Source organism: Stegostoma tigrinum, chromosome 1 (genome assembly GCF_030684315.1).
Source record: "Stegostoma tigrinum isolate sSteTig4 chromosome 1, sSteTig4.hap1, whole genome shotgun sequence".
Taxonomy (NCBI): domain Eukaryota; kingdom Metazoa; phylum Chordata; class Chondrichthyes; order Orectolobiformes; family Stegostomatidae; genus Stegostoma; species Stegostoma tigrinum.
The window spans coordinates 73,938,950-73,956,706 of NC_081354.1; the positions used below are offsets into that span (position 1 = coordinate 73,938,950).

The 17,757-nt window shown below is 42.6% G+C and overlaps 1 protein-coding gene across 2 annotated transcripts in view; it reads right to left on the bottom strand.

Moving 5' to 3' along the window:
• Positions 1-17,757, bottom strand: part of wdfy3 (WD repeat and FYVE domain containing 3) — a 381,322-nt gene that overhangs the window by 267,475 nt on the left and 96,090 nt on the right. For both annotated transcript variants that reach the window (XM_048527789.2, XM_048527782.2), the window contains exons 5-6: positions 16,598-16,759; positions 7,088-7,280 (exon numbers count right to left, since the gene is read on the bottom strand). In XM_048527789.2, the coding sequence (XP_048383746.1) occupies positions 7,088-7,280; positions 16,598-16,759 (355 nt within the window). The remainder of the gene's footprint in view (positions 1-7,087; positions 7,281-16,597; positions 16,760-17,757) is intronic.

Here is a 17,757-nt window from a genome sequence, read left to right on the forward strand (position 1 = left end):
TGGAATTGAAGGCAGACTAGGCCCCAAGGCCTAACAACCTAGATCCTTGGGTCTTAAAGGAAGTGGTAGCAGAGACAGTGGATCCACTACTGTAATATCCCAAATTTCCTGGATGAGAGAAAGGTTCCAGTGGTTCGGAAAGGTAGAAGGTAGAAAGTAGGAAAACATAGACCAGTTAGTTCAACATGTCATTAGTAAATTGTCAGAATCAATTATTAAGAAACTAATAACAGGGCATTTGGAAAGTAAAAACACAATCTATCAGAATTGGTACAGATCTATTAAAGGTAAATTGTGGTGACTAACATACTAAAGTTCTTCAAAGATACAACAAGCATAGATGTAGATCCTGTAGGCATGTATCCACACACTCCCAGAAGACATTTGATAAGGTATTAAACAAGGTAAGGTCATACCAAGGCAGAGTAATTGATTAGCTTAGATACAGGGTTGGCTAACCATTATAAAGCAGACAGGTCAAATAAATTCAGAGATAATGGGAACTGCAGATGCTGGAGAATTCCAAGATAATAAAATGTGAGGCTGGATGAACACAGCAGGCCAAGCAGCATCTCAGGAGCACAAAAGCTGACGTTTCGGGCCTAGACCCTTCATCAGAGAGGGGGATGGGGAGAGGGAACTGGAATAAATAGGGAGAGGGGGGAGGCGGACCGAAGATGGAGAGTAAAGAAGATAGGTGGAGAGAGTGTACAAGAGAGTTGCAATGGGAGAGAGATTCCCTGAGGTTGGTCCGGAGGGAGGAAGGTAACTTCTTCAGGTTAGGCATCCCTGGAAGAGGCTTCGCAGTGAGGTTAAAATAGTATCAGAGATAATGGGAACTGCAGATGCTGGAGAATTCCAAGATAATAAAATGTGAGGCTGGATGAACACAGCAGGCCAAGCAGCATCTCAGGAGCACAAAAGCTGACGTTTCGGGCCTAGACCCTTCATCAGAGAGGGGGATGGGGAGAGGGAAGTGGAATAAATAGGGAGAGGGGGGGAGGCGGACTGAAGGTGGAGAGAGTGTACAAGAGAGTTGCAATGGGAGAGAGATTCCCTGAGGTTGGTCCAGAGGGAGGTCAAATAAATTAGTGTGTTTTTTGAATGGTAAGATGCAACTAGTGAGGCACCATAGGGCTTAGTCCTTGAGCCCCAACGGTTTACAAACCATATTCATCTCAAACATGGAACTGGAAAGTATAATAACCAAATCTGCAGATGACACTAAAATAGGTGGAAAAGTAGGCACCAACAAAGGAGTAAGATAATGACAAACGGTTATGGATAGGTTAGACGAATGGATCAAAATTTGGTAGGTGGAGTTGAGGATAAGTTTAAGGTTATCAATTTTGATTGAAAGAAAAGAAAGGCAAATTATTATTTAAATGGGACGAAATTTCAGAGTGCTTTGCTGTAGTGGCATCTGGGTGTTCTTGTGCATGAATCAGAAAAGCTAATGCACAGGTAGTAAAATGGAACTCAAGGTCAATTTATTTGAGTTCTTTCAGAAGTTAAGATGTGTTGCAGTTAAAGGGAGCTGGTGGGATGTCGTGTACTTAAGTTTCCAGAAGACATTTGATAAGGTGCTACATCACAGATTATCAAATATTAAAACCTATCATGTACGGTGAAGCATTTTGGTACGGACAGAAGGTGGGCTAGCAGACAGGAAGCGGACAATGTGTGCGAATAGTTATTGCTCAGGTTGGTTCAGCAAGCTGTAACAAACGGTGTGCCACGGAATCAGTGCTGGGAAGTCATCTGTTTACAATTTATACAAATGACTTAGTTGAAGGAACGAAAAGTACAATTGTTAATTTGTCAATGAAAGTAAAATGAGTACAAAAGCATATTGTGAACAGAAACAAAGACATTACTAAATTATGTAGGTAGGTGGATTAAGTGAGTGGCCAAAGATGTGGCAAGTGGAAGTATAATGTGGGGGGGCATAAAAAGCCCATTTTGGCTGGAAGAATTTTTAAAAAATCATGTTATTGAAATGGTATGAGATTCCAGAGCTCCAAGATATAGAAATATGAGTGTTTTCATGCTTGAAATCACAAAAAGCTACAATGTAGCAACAATGTAATTAAGAAGGCTAATAGAATGTTATCATTTCTTCTAAGGGGAAAATGGATACAACAGTAGGAAGGCTCTGCTTCATTGCATAGGGCTCTGGTAAGACCGCATCTGGCGTACTGTGCTGTAATGTCACCCTAATTAAGGAAAGATGCAAATGCATTGGAGGCAGTTCAGAGAAGGTTGACTGATCTAAAACCTGAGACGGACAGATTGACTTAGGAGGAAAGACTGGACAAGCAAGACATGTGCCAATTGGAGTTCAGAAGAGGAAGAACAATTTAAACGAAACATACAAAATCCTGAAGGGTTCTGACAATATAGGTGTGGAGTAAATATTTCCTTTTGGGGAGAATTGAGAACTAGGTGACATTTATTTAAAAAAAAAGACTTTCTCCCAGAGGGTTGCAAATCCTTGGAACTCTCTTCCGGCAAATAGGATAGAATAAAATCTTGAATATTTTTAAGGCAGAGGTAGATAGATTCTTGCTGAGCAAGGGGATGAAAATATAAGTGGGGTATGGATGCTAGGGCAGTCGCTTGCTGCTCCTGCAGAATGTGGCAGGTGGGAGACATGGCACACGTCTCCGCTGGCTACATCTGCGGGAAGTGCACCCAACTCCAGCTCCTTGAAAACCGTGTTAGGGAAATGGAGCTGGAGCTGGATGAACTACGGATCATTCGGGGGGCAGAGGGGGTAATTGAGAGGAGTTACCGGGAGTTGGTCACTCCTAAGGCTCAGGACAAGGATAGATGGGTTACAGTTAGGGGGAGGAAAGGGGACAGACAGACAGTGCAGAGATCCCCTGTGGGCATTCCCCTCAGCAATAAGTATACCGGTTTGGATACTGCTGGGGGGATGACCTACCAGAGGAAAGCCATAGTAGTCAGTTCTCTGGCACTGAGCCTGACACTGTGGCAAAGAAGGGAAGGGGGCAGAATAGAAAAGTACTCGTGGTAGGGGACTCGACAGGAGATTCTGTGGTCAGGATCGGGATTCCCGGAAGGTATGTTGCCTCCCTGGCGCCAGGGTCCGGGATGTCTCCGATCGGGTGTATAAGGTTCTAAAAGGGGAGGGCGAACAGCCAGAAATTGTGTCACATATTGGCACTAATGATACAGCCAGAAAACAGATTGAGGATATAAAAAGTGATTTCAGGGAGTTAGGGTGGAAGCTGCAAAGCAGGACGAACAAGAGTAGTGTTCTCTAGTTTACTACCAGTGCCACGAGATAGCGAGGCGAGGAACAGGGAGCGGGCGCAGCTTAACACGTGGCTGCGCAGCTGGTGTAGGAGGGAGGGCTTCAGATATGTAGACAATTGGGATGCCTTCTGGGGAAGGTGGGGCCTGTACAAGAAGGACGGGTTGCATCTGAACTGGAAGGGGGCCAATGTCCTGGGTGGAAGGTTTGCTCGAGTAGTTCAAGAGGGTTTAAACTAGTATGGCGGGGGGTGGGAACCTGAGCTGTATACCAGAGGTGAGAGTTGATGCAGTTGAGGCAATAGCAAGAGGTAGACCAGCTAGTGGGAAGGATTTTCCTGGGAAGGAACCAAGGGATCAGTTAAAAAGTGTGTTTGCTTTAACGCAAGGAGTATCAGAAATAAAAGTGATGAACTTAGAGCATGGATCAGTACCTGGTGCTATGATGTTGTGGCCATAACAGAGACTTGGGTTTCTCAGGGGCAGGAATGGTTGCTGGATGTTCCAGGGTTTAGAGCATTTAAAAAGAATAGGGAGGAGGGAAAAAGACGAGGGGGTGTAGCACTACTAATCAGAGAGGGTATCACAGCTACAGAAGCTTCCGTTGTCGAGGAAGATCTGCCTACCGAGTCAGTGTGGGTGGAAATTAGGAACAGCAAGGGAGTAGTCACCTCGTTAGGGGTTTACTACAGGCCCCCCAATAGCAGCAGGGAGATTGAAGAAAGCATAGGTCGGCAGATTTTGGAAAAGTGCAGACATAGTAGGGTTGTTGTAATGGGTGACTTTAACTTTCCCAATATTGATTGGAACCTCCTTCGAGCAGAAGATTTGAATGGAGCTGTTTTTGTAAGGTGTGTTCAGGAGGGTTTCCTAACTCAGTACGTTGACAGGCCGACGAGGGGAGAGGCCATTCTAGACTTGGTGCTCGGAACCGAGCTGGGGCAGGTATCAGATCATGTGGTGGGAGAGCATTTTGGTGATAGTGATCATAACTGCCTCACATTCTACATAGCTATGGAGAAGGAGAGGATTAGGCAAAATAGGAGGATATTTAATTGGGGAAGAGGAAACTATGATGCGATTAGACATGAGTTAGGAAGCATGGACTGGGAGCAACTGTTCCATGGTAAAGGCACTATAGACATGTGGAGACTGTTTAAGGAACAGTTGTTGCGAGTGATGAATAAATATGTCCCTCTGAGACAGGCAAGAGGTAAGATAAAGGAACCTTGGATGACGAGAATGGTGGAGCATCTCGTCAAAAGGAAGAAGGTAGCTTACATAAGGTGGAGGATGCTAGGGTCAAGCTCAGCTCTAGAGGATTACAGGCAGGCGTGGTAAGAGCTCAAAAACGGACCGAGGAGAGCCAGGAGGGGGCACGAGGAAGGCTTGGCAGAACGGATTAGGGAGAACACAAAGGCATTGTACACTTATGTGAGGAATAAGAGAATGGTCAAAGAAAGAGTAGGGCCGATCAGGGATAGCATAGGGAACTTGTGTGTGGAGTCTGAGGAGGTATGGGAACCCCTAAATGAGTTTTTTGTTTCTGTCTTTACAAAAGAAAAGAAACTTTGTAGTGAATGAAACCTTTGAAGAGCAGGTGTGCATGCTGGAATGGATAGAGATAGAGGAAGCTGATGTGCTGAAAATTTTGTCAAACATTAAGATTGACACGTCGCCAGGCCCGGACCAGATTTGTCCTCAGCTGCTTTGGGAAACGAGAAATGCAACTGCTTCGCCACTTGCGAAGATCTTTGCATCCTCGCTCTCCACTGGAGTCGTACCTGAGGACTGGAGAGAGGCAAATGTAATTCCTCTCTTCAAGAAAGGAAATAGGGAAATCCCCAGCAATTACAGACCAGTAAGTCTCACGTCTGTCATCTGCAAGGTGTTAGAAAGGATTCTGAGGGATAGGATTTATGACCATCTGGAAGAGCATGGCTTGATTAAATGCAGTCAACACGGCTTTGAGGGGGGCAGGTCATGCCTCACAAACCTTAAGAGTTCTTTGAGGATGTGACTAGAAAAGTTGATGAGGGTCGAGCTGTGGATGTGGTATATATGGACTTCAGCAAGGCATTTGATAAGGTTCCCCATGGTAGGCTCATTCAGAAGGTCAGGAGGAATGGGATACAGGGGAACTTAGCTGTCTGGATACAGAATTGGCTGGCCAACAGAAGACAGCGAGTGGTAGTAGAAGGAAAATATTCTGCCTGGAAGTCAGTGGTGACTGGTGTTCCACAGGGCTGTGTCCTTGGGCCTCTACTGTTTGTAATTGTTATTAATGACTTGGATGAGGGGATTGAAGGATGGGTCAGCAAGTTTGCAGACGACACAAAGGTTGGAGGTGTTGTTCACAGTGTAGAGGGCTGTTGTAGGCTGCAGCGGGACATTGACAGGATGCAGAGATAGGCTGAGAGGTGGCAGATGGAGTTCAACCTGGATAAATGTGAGGTGATGCATTTTGGAAGGTTGAATTTGAAAGCTGAGTACAGGATTAAGGATAGGATTCTTGGCAGTGTGGAGCAACAGAGGGATCTTGGTATGCAGATACATAGATCCCTTAAAATGGCCACCCAAGTGGACAGGGTTGTTAAGAAAGCATATGGTGTTTTGGCTTTCATTAACAGGGGGATTCAGTTTAAGAGTCATGAGATCTTGTTGCAGCTCTATAAAACTTTGGTTAGACCGCACTTGGAATACTGCGTCCAGTTCTGGTCGCCCTATTATAGGAAAGATGTGGATGCTTTGGAGAGGGTTCAGAGGTGGTTTACCAGGATGCTGCCTGGACTGGAGGGCTTATCTTATGAAGAGAGGTTGACTGAGCTCGGACTCTTTTCATTGGAGACAAGGAGGAGGAGAGGGGACCTAATTGAGGTATACAAGATAATGAGAGTCATAGATAGAGTTGATAGCCAGAGACTATTTCCCAGGGCAGAAAAGGCTAACAGGAGGGGTCATAGTTTTAAGCTGGTTGGAGGAAAGTATAGAGGGGATGTCAGAGGCGGGTTCTTTACACAGAGAGTTGGGAGAGCATGGAATGTGTTGCCAACAACAGTTGTGGAAGCAAGGTCATTGGGGACATTTGAGAGACTGCTGGACATGCATATGTTCACAGAAATTTGAGGGTGCATACATGAGGATCAATGGTCAGCACAACATTGTGGGCTGAAGGGCCTGTTCTGTGCTGTACTGTTCTATGTTCTATAACAGGGGTAGCTGGAATTGTGGATTTGAGGTTAAAAACAGGTCAGCTGTGATCTTACTGACTGGTAGGGCAGGTTTGAGCTGAATAACATACTTCTGCACTGCAAGTTCCTAAAAATTTATGACTGCAAATGTAATCAGCATTACCTGAAGACTAAAATTTTAATGTTTGCCAAGCTGTTACAAAAACAATATTTATGGCTAACTTTTGAGTTAAGCTGTCAATATTTATTTCAAAAAAGAACAGTTCATGATAATCTAACAATATGCACAATTCTCATGGAGAATTAACAATAGAAGCATGAAGAAGGAAATTAAAGACTTTTCTTATGTGCATGGTCATTTAAAAATAGAGAGTATTTCAAACAGCAACTGAAACTTAGTAAATTATGACATTTAAGAAAAAGATCAGTTAACAGTCAATGAGAAAAAGCAATGGAATACAAATGAAATAAAATTAACATCGTCCTGATATGGAGGCAGCACCAGTATGTTAAATGGCTTTCTTCTGTTCTGAAGACCTTTCTATAGTCAAAGTTCCTGTCAGTAGGAAAGCATTTGCAATGCATAACAGTGATGGAAGGATCTTACAAGTACCTACCATGAATATATCGGACAACATTGAGACTGAGTCCATGGCGAGATATGATCGTGAGTACCTCTCCTGCACTCTTTCTCCAGAGGATATTATGTGGAGGACACCAAGAGGTTATAGCGCTGAAGAGAAGCTGGAGGTCATCTTTCTGGGCTAGCTCTTCTGCTGGTGACACATACTTGCAAAGTTTCACCAAAATCTAAAAATAAAACAGAAGCTATAAGCTAAGTTGCCAAATCAGTGACTATTTCGAATCTTAGAGTCATAGGATTACAGTCACACAGCAAGAAAACAGCCCTTCCAGTCCAATTTCAGTTCATGCCAACCAGACATTCCAATCTGACCCAGTCCTCTTCGACAGCATTTGGTCCATATCTCTCTGAACCCTTCCTATTCATATACCCCAGGTGCCTTTTAAATGTTGTAATAAATACCCATCTCCATACTTCCTCTGGCAGCTTGGTTCACATATGCACTACCCTCTGCAAAAAGTTACCCGTTAGTCCCTTTTTAAATTCTCCCCTGCACACTTTAAATGTATGTCCTCTAGTTTCGGGGTCCACCTACCTGAGGGAAAAGACCTTGGACATTCATCCTATCCATGTGCCTCGTGAATTTATAAACCTCTATAATGCCTCCAAGATTCCAGGACAAAAAGACCAGCCTACTCGGGCTCCCCCTATAGCTCAAACTCTACAGTCCCAGTAATGTCCTTGTAAATCCTTTCTGCGCCCTCTCAAGTTTAACAGCATCCTTCTTACAGAAGAGCAACTAGAATTGAACACAGTATTCTAAAAATATTATAAATTTAAATTTTATATAATGTTGGTAATTGTCAACATTCATACAACTATGTTAATCTTTCAAAACAATTGCTTTATGAATACTGCTAAAACGTTGAATAATTCAGCAGTCATCGCATTAATCATTCACAATCATGGGATCATTTTTAAAAATTATTCATATATCAAGTAGTACTACAGTCATCAAAACACAATTTGCTTATTGCTTCAATAATTAGCAGCACGCACTTTTTAATATTGAAAATAGTCCAGGATCTGCAGCACTGCTGAAATGACAGGTTTGAACAAAACAGAAACTAATTGATTTAGTAAGATCGCAGGATAAATCAAGTCAGCAGCAGCTACATTCTGTAATAATTGTTCACCAAATATCATTTAAGTTATAAACAGATCTAATATCTGACAGTTTTTTGACTCACTCAGTGCAAGAATTATTCAGTTAACAAATGCTACGTTGCAATATTGTCTACAGGAGAAGCACCTGCAAATGTAACACATTGAGCCCTAGCTCTTCAAACTTGCCCAAGAAAAAACCGTTGCTTCGAATTTTAAGCTCACAACCCATAAATTGTAAATAATACCTAACTATAATTTCCTTAAAAGCACGAATCTAGACTACTGGCAATTTTTTAAGATTACAATTTCTATTTTCCTTCAATTTCCCAGCACCCAATTGACATTTATAGCCAAGAATATGTTTATAGTATTTCACTAACACCTCAGTTCTTGATAAGTAAGGCATGCAAGATTGACCATACATCATCCTTCCTTTCTTCAATTTTAGCACCACGGAGGCACATGACAAACAACTCATTTGCGTGGAAGATAATATTACAAAGTATTTTGTAAAACAAAAACATGCTATTCCACAATATTTTGCTTAGGGGAAGCTAAATCAAACTTGATATACTTCAGTTTCAATGCATCAGCCCCTGAAACCGGCAGTTATTGGAACCAAGTGGATCATATTGCATCTCGCGCTTAGAGGAAGCAGGAATGCCAATAGCATGAGGCACAATAAGACCCACCTGGTTCCAAGCATTATAGAACTATAACACATTGATGAGCTTATATTTCATTAACTTAAGAGATTTTTGAAAAAGTAGCAAAAAATCAATGAGGCCAGTGCTGTTGACGAGGGATACATGAATTTCCAGATGGCGTTTGATAGAATGCAACAGAGACTTGAGTAAAATTTAGCTCATGGTACAAAAGAGATGGTAGCAAGATGATACCTAATTAGCTGAGAAGCAAAGTTATAGTGATCATGGGGGATTTCAATATGCAGGTGGACTGAGAAAATCAGATTGGTAGGGGACTGCAAGAAAATGAATTTGTGGAATGTCTACTAGATGGCTTATTGGACCAGCTTATGATGGAGCCCACGAGAGAACAGGCAATTCTGGATTAGTGTTGCGTAATGATGCAGACTTTGTTAAGCGAGTTTAAGTGAAGAAACCCTTGGGAGGCAATGATCAAAATATGATAAAATTTGCTGTGAAATTTGAGAGGGAGAAGGTGGGTTCAGATATAACAGTATTACAGTTTTAGGGAGTTAGGTTGGAAGCTAAAAGCCAGGAGGGGCAGAGTAGTAATCTCAGGATTACTACTGGTGTCACGGGCTAGTGAGGCAAGGAATGTCGAGCGAGTGCAGCTGACCCTGTGGCTACAGAGTTGGTGTAGGAGGGCGGGCTTCAGATATGTGGACCATTGGGATACAGTCTGGGGAAGGTGGAACCTGAACAAGAAGGACAGGTTGCATCTGAACTGGAGGGGCACCAATATCCTGGGCAGGTGGTTTGCTGGAGCTCTTGGTGAGAATTTAAACTAGTTTGGGCAGGGGGAAGGGAACCGGACCTATGGATCAGAGGATTGGGGAGCTGGAGTACAGGCAGATACAACATGCAGAGTGTCTGTGAGGAAGGACAGACATTTAACAGGGCAAAGTAGTTAGTGCGACAGTTTGAAGTGTGTCTACTTTAATGTGACAAGTGACAGGAATAAGGGTGAGGAACTTGGAGCATGGATAAGTGCTTGGCGATACAATGTTGCGGCCATTACGAAGACTTGGATAACACAGGGGCAAGAATGGTTGTTGGATGTTCCAGGGTATAGATGTTTCAAAAGAAATAGGGAGGGAGATAAAAGAGGTGGGGGCATGGCATTGCTAATCAGGGATGGTATCACAGCTGCAGAAAAGTTTGTCTGCTGAGTCGGTATGGGCGGAGGTCAGAAACAGGAAAGGAGCAATCACTTTATTGGGATTTTTCTGCAGCACCTCCCTCCCCAGCACCCCAACAGCAACAGAGACACCGAGGAACAGATGGGAGGTAGATTTTAGAAAGATGCAGAAGTAATAGGATTGTTGTCAACTTCCTTAATACAGACTGGAACTTCCTAAGTGCAAACAGTTTGGACGGAGCAGATTTTGGCAGGTGTCCCCAGGCAGGATTTCTGACGCGACATGTAGATAGGCCGACAAGAGATGAGGCCATTTTGGATTTGGTGCTTGGCAACAAGCCAGGCCAGATGTCAGATTTCTCAGTGGGAGAGCACTTTGGTGATAACTCCCTGACCTTTACTATAGTCATGGAGAGGGATCGGAGCAGATGGTATGGGAAAATATTTAATTGGGGGAGGGGGAATTACAATGCTATTAGGCAAGAACTGTGGAGCATAAATTGGGAACAGATCTTCTCAGGGAACTGCACAACAGAAATGTGGGTGTTGTTTAGGGATCAATTGCTATGAGTACTGGATAGGTTTGTCCCACTGAGGCAAGGAAGAGATGGTAAGGAACCTTGGATGACAAGACATGGGGAACAGCTAGTCAAGAGGAGGAAGGAAGCTTACTTAAGGTTGAGGCAGCAAGGATCAGACAGGGCTCGATAGGTCTATAAAGGTAGCCAGGAAGGAACTGAAGAATGGACTTAGGAGAACTAGAAGAGGGTATGAAAATGCCTCGTCAGGTAGGATCAAGGAAACCCCAAGGCGTTCTGTATTTATGTGAGGGAACAAAAGGATGGCCAAGTGAGGGTAGTGCTAATCAGGGGTAGTAGAGTGAACTTGTGTGTGGGGTCAGAGGTGGTAGGAGAGGTCCTTAATATATACTTTGTTTCAGTATTCACCAGTGAGGGACCTTGACATTTGTGAGGGCAGTGTGAAACGGGCTGATATGCTTGAACAGGTTGATGTTAGGAAGGAGGATGTGCTAGAAATTTTGAAAAGCACGAGGACAGATAAGTCCCCTGGGCCAGACGGGATATACCCAAGGTTTCTACGGGAGGCAAGGGAAGAGGCTGCTGCACCTTTGGTGATGATCTTTGCGTCCTCACTGTCCACTGGAGTACACCAGGTGATGGAGGGTGACAAATGTTATTTCCTTGTTCAAGAAAGGAAATACGGACAATCCTGAGAATTACAGAACAGTCAGTCTTACTTCTGTGGTGGGCAAATTATTGGAGAGGATTTTGAGAGATAGAATTTATGACTATTTGGAAGTGCACAGTTTGAAGAGCAGGTCATGCCTCACAAGACTTACTGAATTCTTTGAGGATGTGACAAAACACATTGATGAAGGCAGAGCAGTGGATATGATGTATCTGGATTTTATCAAGGCATTTGATAAGGTTCCACATGGTAGGCTTATGCAGAAAGGAAGGAGGCATGGGATTCAGGGAAATTTGGCTGTCTGGATACAGAATTGGCTGTTCAATAGAAGATAGAGGGTGGTAGTAGATGGAAAGTATTCAGACTGGAGCTCGGTGACCGGTGGTGTTCCACAGGGGTCTGTTCTGGGACCTCCGCTCTTTGTGATCTTTATAATGACTTGGATATGGAAGTGGAAGAGTGGGTTAGCAAGTTTGCTGATGACATGAAGGTTGGAGAAGTTATGGACAGTGTGGAGGGCTGTTGTAGGTTGCAATGGGACATTGACAGGATGTACAGCTGGGCAAAGGAGTGGCAGATGGAATTCAACCCAGAAAAATGTGAAGTGATTCAGTTTGGAAAGTCGAATTTGAATGCAGAACACAGGGTTAATGGCAGGATTCTTGGCAGTGTGGAGGAACAGAGGGATCTTGGGATCCACATCCACAGACCCCTCAAAGTTGCCAGCCTAGTTGATACGGTTGTAAAGAAGGCGTATGATGAGTTGGCTTTCATTGGCAGGGGAATTACGTTTAAGAGCCATGAGGTTATGCTGCGGCTCTATAAAACCCTGGTTAGACCACACTTGGAATATTGTGTCCAGGTCTGGTCACCTCAGTATAAGGAGGATGCTGTCTGGACTTGAGGGCAAATCTTATGAGTAAAGTCTGAGGAAGCTAGGGCTTTTCTCATTGGAACGAAAAAGGATGAGTGGTGACTTGATAGAGGTGTACAAGATGATGAGAAGCACAGATTGGCTATCCACTCAGACATTTTCACAGGGTGGAAATGACTGCTACTAGGGGGCATAATTTTAAAATGATTAGGGGAAGCTATAGGGGAGATGTCAGAAGTAGGTTCTTCACATAGAGTGAGTGCGCGTAGAATATGCTACCGGGGGTAGTAGTGGAGTCAGATACATTTGGGACCTTTAAGCAACTCTTGGATAGGCACATAGATGACAGTAAAACATAGGGTATGCACGGTAGTTTGATCTTAGAGTAGGATAATAAGTTGGCACATAACCATGGGCCGAAGGGCCTGTACTGTGCCTGTATCATGTTCTACAGTTGAATAAACGCAACTTAAGAGGCATGAAGAAGGAGCTGAACAGAACTGACTGGGAGAGGAGCCTATCAGTAAAAACAGTGGAACAGCAATGGCAGGAGCTTCTGGGAGTAATTTGGGAGACACAGCCAAAATTCATTCCTAGGAAAGAGAAGCAGACTAAAGGAGCATTGAAGCAACCATGGTTGACAAGGGAAGTCAGGGACAGCATAAAAGCCAAAGAAAAAGTATATAATGTGGCAAAGGATAGTGGCAAGTCAGGGGACTGGGAAGGCTTTAAAGATCAAAAAAAAAGGATAGTGAAAAAAGAAATGAGGAAGATGATTAAAGGCTAAGCTAGCCAGTAATATAAAAGAAGATTACAAGGGATACTTTAGATATCTTAAAGACAGAAGTGGACATTGGACCACTGGAAAATTACACTGGAAAGTATTAACGGGGAACGAAGAAATGTGTGAAGAACTGAATAAGTACTTTGTGTCAGTCCTCATGGTGGAAGACATTGGTAATATCCCAAAAATTCAAGACAGTTGTGGGAAGGGGGGGCAGAAGTGAATATGGTGGCTATCACCAAGAAGGTGCTAGAAAAACTGAACATCCTGAAGGAGATAGCTGAACAAATAGTGGAAGCATTAGTGATCTTTCAGAAATCACTGGAATCAGGGAGAGTCGCAGAAGACTGGAAACTCACCACTGTAAATGTAACCCCTATTTAAGAAGGGAGCAAGGCAAAAGATGGGAACTTACATAGAACATAGAACATTACAGCATAGTACAGGCCCTTCGGCCTTCGATGTTGTGCCGACCTGTCATACCGATCTCAAGCCCATCCAACCTACACTATTCCACGTACGTCCATATGCTTATCCAATGACGACTTAAATGTACCTAAAGTTGGCGAATCTACTACCGTTGCAGGCAAAGTGTTCCATTCCCTTACTACCTCTGACATCTGTCCTATATCTTTCACCCCTCAATTTTAAGCTATGTCCCCTCGTGCTTGCCGTCACCATCCTAGGAAAAAGGCTCTCCCTATCCACCCTATCTAACCCTCTGATTATTTTATATGTTTCAATTAAGTCATCTCTCAACGTCCTTCTCTCTAATGAAAACAGCCTCAGGTCCCTCAGCCATTCCTCGTAAGATCTTCTCTTACAGGTCAATTAGCCTGATGTCAGTCAGTGTCCATTGTGAAGGAGATTTTTGAATACTTAAATGCACGTTAAAACAGGGCGATGTCAGCATTGTTTCATGAAGGGGAGGTCATGCCTGGCAAATCCGTTAGAATTCTTTGAGGAAGTAATGAGCAGTTTAGACCAAGGAGAGCCATTGGATCTTATCTACCTGGACTTCCAAAAAACCTCTAAAAAAGTGCCACACAGGAGGCTGCTGAGTAAGATGAAGGCCCATGGTGTTACAGGGAAGGTACTAGCATGGATAGAGGATTGGCTGTCCAGCAGAAAACAGACGGTGGGGATAAAAGGGTCCTTCTCAGGATTGCAGCTGGCGACTCTGTGTTCCACAAGGGTCAGTGTTGAGACCACAACTTTTCACTTTATACATTAATGATCTAGATAAAGGAACTGAGGGCATTCTGGCTACATCTGCGCAGATGATACAATGATAGGTAGAAGAAAATATAGAGGTAGTGGGGAGGCTGCAGAAGGATTTAGACAGGTTAGCAGAGTGGGCAAAGTGGCAGATGGAATATCATGTGGGAAAGTGAGAGGCCATGTACTTTGGTAAGAAGAATATAGGAATGGCCTATTTTCTAAATGGGGAGAAAATTCAGAAATCTGAAGTGCAAAGGGACCTCGGAGTTCTGGTCCAGGATTCCCTTAAGGTAAACTTGCAGGGTGAGTCAGTAGTTAGCAAGGCTAATGGAATGTTGTCATTTATTTCAAGGGGGCTAGAACATAAAAGTAGGGATGTACTTCGGAGGCTTTGTAAAGCTCTGATAAGACCACATTCAGAGTATTATGAGCAATTTTGGGCCCATTTTTCAGAATGGATGTACTGGCCCTGGAGCAGGTACAGAGGAGATTCACGAGGAGGATCCCAAGAACAAAAGGCTTTAACAAATGAGGAACATTTGAGGACTCTGGGTCTATACTCTATGGAGTTTAGAAAGATGAGGTGGGGGTGGATCTATTGAAACTTATTATTCAAAGGCCTGGAAGGAGTGGACATTAGGAAGATGTTTCCACTGGTACGAAAGACCAGGGCCCAAAATCATAGCCTCAGAGTAAAGGGAAGGTCATTTAGAATTAAGTAGAAACTTCTTCAGCAAGTGTGGTGAATCTACGGAATTCATTGCAACAGGGAGGCTGTGGAAGCCAGGTCACTCAGTATGTTTAAGACAAAGATAGATAGCTTCTTGATTGTCATGGGGATCATGGGTTACAGGGAGAAAGTGGGAGAATGTGGTTCAGAAACTTATCAGCCACAATTGAATGGCGGAGCAGGCTTGATGGGCTAAAAGGCCTAAATTATACTCCTACATCGTATGGTCTTATTTTGTTTTATAACACTTCTATCAAGTGCCTTGCGAGGTGTCATTGTGTTAACCGTACCACATTGGTCATTGTAGTACAGCCATCACCTAAGAAGCAAAAGCACAACATTGAAAAGCAGCGAATCTAAAGTACAAACAAAAATTGCTGAAGGAACAAATTTGGCAGCAGCTGTAGGGAGATTCATGTTACTGGTTGAACCTGACCTTTCTTTGAAAACAAAGCCAATTAAAGAACATTGTTCAACTCAGATGAGACTATTAATTACCTCTACAACTGAAGTTGAAGGGGAGTAACAGTTTTGTTAGTCTGTAAGCAATATATCTCAAAGTCTAATGTATGAATTTTGACAAAATTTTGGTATACAGAGTAGGACCCAAGGAAAAACTTATTACTTTTTAAAGTTGCAAAGAAGCCAGAAATTCTTAAAAAGATAACAGGGTGAATTGACCTTTTGTATAATGAATGTTATGGGTTATTTTAGAGTCATAGAGATGTACAGCATGGAAACAGACCCTTTGGTCCAACTCATTCATGCCGACCAGGTATCCTCAATCTAGTCCCATTTGTCAGCATTTGGCCTGGATCCCTTCATCTCCTTCCTATTCAAATACCCATCCAAATGCCTTTTAAAATATTGTAATTGTACCAGCCTTCACCACTTCATCTGGCAGCTCATTCCGTCCATGCACCACCCCCTGAGTGAACAAGTTGCCCCTTAGATCCCTTTTATATCTTTCCCCTCTCACCTTAAACCTACGCCCTGTAGTTTTGGACTCTGATATACTGGGGAGGTTTATAAAATCATGAGACACATCGACTTTGGCTATTCACCCTATTTCTGTCCTTCATGATTTTATAAACCTTCAAGGTCACCCCTCAGCTTCTGACACAACAGGGAGAATAACCACTGCCTATTCAGCCTCACACCAAAGCTTAACCTTTCAACCCTGGCAACATTTTTGTAAACTCTTCTGAACTCTTTCAGGTTTCACAACATCTGACAGCAGAAAGACCAGAACGGCATGCAGTATTCCAAAAGTGACCTAACCAATGTCCTGTACAGCTGCAACATGACCTTCCAACACATTTCATTTAAAACGTAAGAATGCTGTGGATTGTCTCAGCTGCTGTGATTGAATTTGATGTCAACGTGTGAGCAGAGTGTTTACAGTAGGTTGCTGAATATGGATTGGCCTAAAGCCTTCTCAGTGAGATGGAACCTTTTAACAAAAAGATTTCTCTTTTGAGCTTAGTTAAAAAACAAATCAGGCAGAGACAAACCTCTGAGGAGCTGCATAATTGTGATACCATTGAGTTAGTATGATGTGAGCAGAATAATTCCCTCCAATGAATGCCTCTTAATTTGTAAGTACAGAACACTAATGATAGCTAACTTAGCAATAGGTGAGGCCATTTAGTTAAAATGTCACGAGTAGTATCAGGATAAATATTAAGTAGATTCAAACATAATAATATTTCACCTGCACAAACACTTTCTGCAACAGTGCCCGTCGTTCGCTAAGTGGTAATTCTGTCTGAGCTCCTCCAGGGGCATCAGGCACATGTGGGAGATCGAAGAATAGGTAGAGGCATTTAACCAGAGTGGAAGGCAAAGACATTGTAGTCATGTAGTCCACAGTCTTCTGTTATTAATGAAACACAAAGAGATAAATTTTAATTCACATGTAATAGCATTGTGATCTGGCAGAAAATCAAACACCTCAAAATGCAATTCTAAGCAATAAAGCTAAAATCACCCAACTAAGTCTAGGTCTGAGGTCTCATCCACCTACTTCACTCAAAGGAGTCTGTTCATTTACCAACTTATCACATGGGCCAAACAGACAATATTTCATTTTAGGAGTAAGTATACCTAAAATTGGATTGAACATGAATGAATTGTCTCTTGCTGGTCATACATAGGATATGGTTCTCATTCAACAAATCAATACTTGTCTAAAGCAAAAACCTTTTCTAAAAAATTAAAGCTCATGCTTTGTAATTGTTAGCTTCTCTACTCATGCTTCTAACTATGCTTCATTTCGAAGGTTAGTTTCTGATAAAAGAATTTTCACACTCATCACAGTCTCCCAACATCTAGCTTTTTGTTATTGAAGGCAACTTTATTGCATATTTATGCCTCCAACACTGAGTGCTTTTCGCTGGAAGCGAGGCAGGCTTAAAGGGTGAAAGAAAACAATTCCCATTTTAGTAAAACTATTATTCCTGTTACATAGTATGCATATATTATAAAATAATTCACTTTTCATTTAAATTTCTCTTTGGCTGGGGATTCAGGCAATTCACTCAAAGTTAACAAAGAGCAAAAAATCAAACCAAATTCTGTTTTTCTCCAACTCAACCACCTTTCTTAATTTTCCCAATTTTATTTGTGGTATTTAAAGCAAATAAACCAAATAGGTGGAAGGCCAAGGGGCAAAAAGCAAAACTACGTAGTTAACAGTCATTATCCAGAATTGGTAAGGTGTGAAAAATGCTTTCTACCAGGGCTTTTTAACCACTTGTTTCCTACCCCTCAAAAAATACTTTCCTTGGAATCCTACACCACTTACCAAACCCTTAATCCTTGTTTTTGTATTTAATGCCAATTTGTATGAAATCCAGAATCTCAGTCTTTTCA